Here is a 7,436-nt window from a genome sequence, read left to right on the forward strand (position 1 = left end):
ATAGTGCTTTCATCATCAATGCCCATCCATATGCTCAAAATCTAAAGTACTCAAGCAATGCTAAATTTATCTTTGCTCATGATTTTGACAAAAACCTTCATAGGGATTGAAAGATTTAAGTCATTCCTTTTTTACTTTTTATATGTTTATTTGTGTCTAGCTGAAGCAAAATGCAAAATCAAGTCAAGCAAATGTAATAGCAAGCATCCACTTTACTCTCACCTTCTTTTTTCTTTCACTCTTATTTTATTTTCCTATTTCTTTCTTTTCTAATACAAGCTTTTAGTATATAGACTTTTGCCCAAGTTTTTAGGAATGGCTTGTTTTGATGTTTAAAGGGATGATTGCAAAACACATGAACTTTCAGCATTTAGATTGAGATGGATATTTGCCATTTCTTTGGTATACATATATCACAGGGTATAAAGTTCTATTAATGCTTCACTATATAAACTTTTATATAGTCATTATTTAGAGTTGAGTTTACCTTTGTGATTGTCATAAGGTGCCGATGCTTAAGTCTTGGGATCAATATTTGATAAGCATTCTTCCACTCATTCGAGTAAAGTTTATTGAGCATTTAGGCTGTGTATAAGTGAGATAATAACAACACAACAACTTCCATCATCGTTCACCAGTGGAGTACAAAGTGGATGACTTGGTGTTAATCCATTTTCCCAATGTGTGCCAAATGAGCAAACTTAAACACTTTCTATAAATAGCATTTGGGACCGAAATGAGACTAACACAAAGGGCATGATGGCGAGGGTGTTTGGCAAACATGATAAATTATCATTTAGTGAATATTGAGGGAGCAAGCTCAATATTACAGGGGTTTTTAATATTAGCAAGTGCAAGCTAATGACAAGAGTTTCTCAAACTAGGCCGAGTATACTCAGCAAGAAATACATGGGGTTCCTACTTTATGTTTATCTAATTTAAATATATGGTCATTGACCAGTTTCTCAATTAGTACAAGAGGGATTGATAAAAGGTCTAGCAAAACCAACCTCCTACTATTATGGTAGTAGAGAAAGAATATCTGAAAGGACTAACTAACAAATAACTTTAGATACCCAAAATCACATTCACAACACAATTTCTCCTTTCCTCTATTCTTTTTCTTCTAAGGCTTGGGCTTCTTCCCATCAATCTTCTTGTAGATTCAATGCTGCCCATCTGGCTCCCCACAGCCCCTTGAGATGTGCACAGAGATCCACCCCCTGCACATTGAAGTAATTGTGCCTAAATATGATGGATCTACCATCGGGCCACATGGGTGACCATGTGAGATTGATGTTCATCCATGCCAAGTGGAAATCATGCCTAGCATCCACTTCAATTAAATCTGCTGGGATCCCTAGCTTGCACAGCTTGTAGAACTATGTGTTGATGGAGAATGACACTGGCATAATGTTGTCACTGGCATAATGTTGTCATTGGCATTGGAGAAGGCCATATTTTGCAAGAACTGGTTGAAGAGAATCACATTGCTGTGCACCTAGAAAAATTAGAAGTTGATATGGCTCTTTGTTTTACTGTAAATAAGGAACCATATTAACTTATAGTTTTTCTAAGTTCAGCAAAATATATAGCAAAAGGTAATTATATTTGAAGGTTTTTAAGCATGTAAATTATACTTCTATTGAATTCTTTTTTATAAAGAAAATTTTAAATAATATGTACTTATTTTTATTATATTTAAATGGGATTTTTGATAATTCATACAAAGCTAAACCTTAATTCACATTGATGTTAATCAAACAATGGTACTTAAGTAATCTAGTTTAACAAAATTTAATTAATTTATACACTGTCATTAGTGTAACTAAAAACTACTTGTCTCAAAAAAAAATACCTGTTCTTTATTTTTGTCTTTAAGTATCTAAAGTGACACTTTGAGGAGTAGTGACTTATGCCGTGTAGCCTCCTAGATATCAAGAATATTTAAGATCCTATGATATTCTATTACATAGTGTAAGAAAGAATAGGGACTGAGAGAGCACAAGATAAGGACATGAATCTGCTCGTTGAGAGCTCTCACCACCTTTCTGAATTATTAAAAATAGCAGATTAAGATTCTTTACCTAATCAGACATCCATTACAAACCATGGTCAGCACTCAGACTCAGAGTGTATGGAGCGAATATACTTGATGGGCCGCCCTAATCACGCGAATGGCGAGGTCCGTGCTCGTGATAAACTCTGGCAGCTCATCGATCAAGTGAGTAAAGATTTTTGTGAAGAAAGAGTTCCTCTAGAGGGTCAATGTATCGCAGGTATGCCCTGTATCATCTGGGAAGAGTGGCTTCTTGCATTTTCCAGGGCAGTGTGGAAGGCATTGGAACTTCCAAGAGCTCCATCTCCCACAAGAGCATCTCCACTGCCCAAGATCTAAAAATCATGGTATTTGTGTTCCAGCAATCTTAAAGCCTTTGTACATGGATAGCTGGGTTGCTAATAGTTTTTTGGTTTTCTTCCAGGGAAAATGTATTGGAGACCACGAAGCTGGTCTCAAGAAAGTGATGGATTTGCTCCAGCAGCCACAAAACGTTTGCGCTGTTGGGCACCGAGTCGTTCACGGCGGCGAGCAATTTAGCAAACCAACGCATATAACTCAAGAGGTGAAGAAAGCAATCGAGAGGGCTGTTCCTCTAGCTCCACTTCACAATCCAGCAAACTTGGAGGTAACAAATCTTAACTTTCTTTTTTCCAAAAGGAAAAATCCATTTTTTTGTCTCTCTTAAAAAGATCACAAAATTTTCCAGGGAATTCGAGTTGCTGAGGAGCTCTTCCACTGCCCCCACGTAGCCGTCTTTGACACAGCCTTCCACTCCACCATCCCCCGGCCGTCGTACACGTACGGAATCCCCTGGAAGCTGTACGAAGAGCTGGGCGTACGGCGCTATGGCTTCCACGGGACGAGCTACCAGTTTCTTCTTGGCGAGGCTTCTCGCGCCCTTGGAAGGCCAGCGCTGGAACTTAATCTCATCGCCTTCCATCTCGGCGCTGGAGCGAGCATGTGTGCGATCAAGCACGGGCAATCGATCGACACAAGCATGGGAATGACTCCACTCGAAGGTTTAGTGATGGCTACTCGGAGTGGCGACGTTGATCCGGCGATCTGGCCCTTCCTCGCAGCGCACAGATCCATGGGCTTGGCCGAGATCGATGCTTTGCTCAACAAGGAGAGTGGGATCTACGGGCTTTGCGGAGACAAAGATATGAAAGAAGTTGTGCAAGCCGCGGATAGTTCCGACAAGCACAGGCTAGCGCTGGAGGTGTACGTCCACCGTATAAGGAAGTATCTGGGAGCGTACATGGTTGATCTCGAGGGGAAAGTTGACGCGCTGGTGTTTAGCGGTGGCGTTGGCGAGAGGTCGGCTAAAATCCGGTCCATGGTTTGCGAGAGGCTGGAGGCTTTTGGAATCCAGGTTGACGAGGAGAAAAATGGTAAAAGCTTGAGAGAGATCCACAAGGATGGTTCGAGGATCAAGGTTTTGGTGATACCGACCGACGAGCAGCTTTGTATTGCGCAGCAAACTCGCGAGGTTTTGGAGAGTTTGGAAGCTCCGGTTCGTGAGAAGAGTGGGGGATAGGATTCACTAGAAAACTTGGATGATCTTGGTTGTAAATAGAATGGATTGATCGAGGTTATAAGAGAACAAAAGTTATCGCTACATGGTCTTTTAAGTAAAACTACTGAAAGCCATACACCTCTACTATAGCTTGATCTCTTCGCTTCGAATCGCAATCATCGACGAATTGGCAAGGAGAGCGCTGGATTCTTTGATCTTCTCGAGCATCACATCAGCTGCAAGAACCAAGTTGATAAGTATTTGACGACAAGTTTATGACGTGAGACTGATAGACAGGACTTACACATGATTTGTCTTAGCTGAGTTATCACCATCTGTATAGATCACAAGAACACGGTTGAGATAAAGCAAAGCGATGAACAAATGCCACTTACGGATTTCCAGGAGGGCCTTGTTGTTGTTGTTGCTGCTGCGGCTGCTGCTGTGCCGGATTGTAGCCTCCAGGATTGCTTCCTCCGCCTGGGTTGTATCCATTGTTGTTCCCAGTGTTATATCCGCTTCCCGGATTAAAACCTCCACCTCCGGCACCCGAGGAAGGATTGCTAAAACCTCCCTGGCTTGGATTGTTAAATCCTCCTGGACTGCTTCCTGGACCACCACTATTGCTTCCCGGATTGTTGAAGCCTCCCGTACTATTGCCTGGACCACCACTGTTGCTTCCAGACGGAGTGTTGAATCCTCCTGGACTATTTCCTGGACCACCACTGTTGCTTCCCGGATTGTTGAATCCTCCGGGATTGTTACCCCCGGAGCTAAATCCAGTCGAAGAGTTTCCAGCACCAAACCCGCCAGGATTACTTCCATAGCCTCCACCCGCATTTCCTCCTGGACTAGGAGACCACCCCGGATTTCTACCTTGTGCACTAAAACCACCTGGACCGTTTCCGGGATTCGAGCCAGGACCCGAGTTGAATCCCCCTGGACCGCTCCCAGGATTGGAGTTGAATCCGCCAGGAGCGCTTCCGGCATTTGGATTAAATCCTGGATTGTAGCTGCCACCTCCTGGAGCTGGACTTCCAGCATTCATCGCTCCAGCCGGTGCTGCTCCAACAGCCGCTCCCACTGGTGCTCCAACCGGCGCTCCAAACGGAGATCCACCGGGTGGAGGATTCACCGGAGGCAGCGGCTTAACATTTGGATTCGGCCAAGTTCTTCTGCTAGCTCGACTCCCACCAGCAAACTCGGGACCAACCGGAGGTCCCTTGTAGTTTGGATTCGGCCAGACTTTGCCACCTTTCTTCCCAATGCCTGCGAACTCCGGACCGACTGGGGGACCCTTGTAGTTTGGATTCGGCCATACTTTCCCCTTGGGAGTCTCGTAGATCGGTGGAGGACCTTTGTAGTTTGGATTCGGCCATGTCTTGCCACTGCCTTTGCCACCGCCGCCCCAGACGTACTTTGGATCGTCACCCTTGTAGTTTGGGTTCGGCCACACTTTTCCAGTCCCTCCTTTGCCAGTGCCGCTCACGAAAGGCTTGTCCCCGGGCTTTGGCTTGTAGTTTGGATTCGGCCACACTTTTCCACTGCCTTTGGTGAAGGTCACAAAGTTGTCCTTGCCATCTTCCGGGGGCTTGTAGTTTGGATTCGGCCAAGTTTTCCCACTGCCATACTTGCTGAAAGACGAGCCTCCAGTCGACCACACGTAGTTGTCACCAGGCTTGGGCTTATAGTTTGGATTGGGCCAAACTTTCCCGACTCCTTTGCCACCTTTGAAAGATCCACAGCCAAATGGCTCGTCCGAGACTTTGTACTCGGGATCCATGAGAGGATGAGGCCAGCCATCCCCGTCCCTGTAAATCTTCTGGTTTGGATCGATTCCACCACCAGTGTTCTCGGTCTTTGCCGCTCCATCGGTGCCTGCTGGAGATGGAACTACATCTACCACAGCGCTGGAAGCTGGCGTGGTAGAGCCAAAAAGCCCACCGGGACCCCATAGACTGGAAGAGCTGGAGTTTCCACCGCTGCTAGTGCTGCTATTGCTGGAACTCTCCCACGGCAATGCGCTCGGGGACGAGGAGGAGCTAGAAGAAGGATTCCATGAGCTCCCAAGATCACTGCCAGATGCGGCCTCCGGTGCCCTGAGCAGCCGAAATCGCGTCCTGGAGAGCTCTCCTCCAGGCCCTAATCGCTGGACCCTAAGACCGCTGCTGCTGGAATGCCGCGAGAGGAGATCCCTGTCGACGCCATTGCCGATTCCAGCCGCGGGCGCTGAAGAAGAGGAGGACGATCGCGCTAGCGGCGGCAGCGGCACGCTCACTACCTGCGCCGCCATAGCACTCACCAGCATTCCTTGCGCATCCACACAGCTCCCACGAAGAAAAATCCCTCTAGGGTTTTGGATAAGGGTTTAACAAGAAAAATATCTAAAAGCAGTATATTCGTGTAGTGTTAGAGGATATTCTAATTGGAGCATATATTCTTTAAAGGGACCAGAGTGAGCTTAAAATAATGCATACTAAAAAACAAATTAATATATTTCTTGAAGTACGTTTTTGAAGTAAATTCAATATATATAAAAATTATGAATTGCAAACCTTGTTAGAACTAAAAAATGAAAAGAATTAAATAGATAAAAACAATAAAAACACCTTTATTTACTTTCTTCATCTTTACCTTTAATAAAATTTTATTATAATTTTATTAATTTATAATCTTTTAAATATTTCTTAATTTATATGGAAAAATTAAGAACTCATCTATTAGAATTATGTATAATTTTAGATACTATTTATTTATTATTTGGATTTTTCTTTTTATTGTTATTTTTTTAAGTAAAAATATTTATGAATGTTCATCTAAAGATTGGGAAACATCTTTTCTCTTTAAATAATAAAAAAATTTATGTATAAAAACATTTACATCTTTTCTATACTTATCATAATAAATTTCTAAGCAACAAAGCATTATTTCCCATACTACAAGCAGACTTAGCCTTGTTATCAATGGGTTTGTCCCTTTTCACTTGACTCCCCCAAGTACTTGCTTGTTAATGATCCAAATCATATTTTAAAAACTATATTTTTTTAATAAATAATGATAAATATCAACTTATAGCTTTTCCCAATTCAGCAAAATATATAACAAATGATGATTATGGATGGCAGAACTGGTCATTTAAAGGTTGCTTTCAACATATAAATCATAATATTATAAATCATCATGTCAATAGAATATAAAACATATATATATGTGAGTGCTTGGAATATGGAAAGGGAATACAGAAAATGTGCATATCAATTAGCCCAAAAACCCTAGCTTATATATAGAAGCGAGTGGTCCGGATTGAAACCAATCCGACGGCTACCAAAATCCCACTACGCTAATGTTAGTATACGGCATTGTAGGTGTACACTTGGCCCTCACATCATCCCCTCCTCTCGGAATAATGGTAAACCATCAGGGTTCTCTTGTAGACGGGCTGGGATTTGGAGGAACGTCAGGAGGAGGCATCGGCGGATCTGTAGGTGGTATTAACTGCTTCTGATCCCTTTGTATAAAGCGTTTCAACCGTTGCACATGCATAATCTCTGGAGGCTCGGCTTGCTGGATGTCATGCCAAACCTCATAAACTTGTGGTCCAACTTGCCGCAAAACCCGATATGGTCCTTTCCACTGTGCAAGGAGCCCCTTAGATAAACCACGTACCGTAAGATGGGGAAAACGAATTAATACCAAATCATCCACTTTGTACTCTGCAGGTGGACGATGATGGGAGTTGTAGTGCCGTTGTTGTCCCACTTGTACGCGGCCTAAGTGTTCGGCAGACTCTGCTCGGACAAGTGGAAAAATGCTTGTCAAATATTGATCCCATGACTTAGCATTCGCAACTTGTGGCAA

General features: G+C 43.2%; 2 protein-coding genes across 2 annotated transcripts; one reads left to right on the forward strand and one right to left on the reverse strand.

The window, feature by feature from the left end:
• The first annotated feature begins 2,147 nt into the window (after positions 1 to 2,147).
• Positions 2,148 to 3,680, forward strand: LOC9647457 (acetate kinase). The gene is made up of 4 exons (XM_002981225.2): positions 2,148 to 2,224; positions 2,280 to 2,406; positions 2,484 to 2,687; positions 2,769 to 3,680. Exons 1-4 carry the CDS (start codon positions 2,178 to 2,180, stop codon positions 3,597 to 3,599), a joined length of 1,209 nt encoding a protein of 402 aa, XP_002981271.1. The 5' UTR covers positions 2,148 to 2,177; the 3' UTR covers positions 3,600 to 3,680.
• On the reverse strand, positions 3,625 to 5,931 carry LOC9647218 (spidroin-2). Its single transcript, XM_002981329.2, has 3 exons — positions 3,974 to 5,931; positions 3,883 to 3,913; positions 3,625 to 3,814 (listed from the first exon to the last, which is right to left on the reverse strand). Exons 1-2 carry the CDS (start codon positions 5,884 to 5,886, stop codon positions 3,907 to 3,909), a joined length of 1,920 nt encoding a protein of 639 aa, XP_002981375.2. The 5' UTR covers positions 5,887 to 5,931; the 3' UTR covers positions 3,625 to 3,814; positions 3,883 to 3,906.
• Positions 5,932 to 7,436: the final 1,505 nt, after the last annotated feature.

The sequence above is a fragment of the Selaginella moellendorffii genome, unplaced genomic scaffold (genome assembly GCF_000143415.4).
Source record: "Selaginella moellendorffii unplaced genomic scaffold, v1.0 SELMOscaffold_48, whole genome shotgun sequence".
NCBI lineage: Eukaryota > Viridiplantae > Streptophyta > Lycopodiopsida > Selaginellales > Selaginellaceae > Selaginella > Selaginella moellendorffii.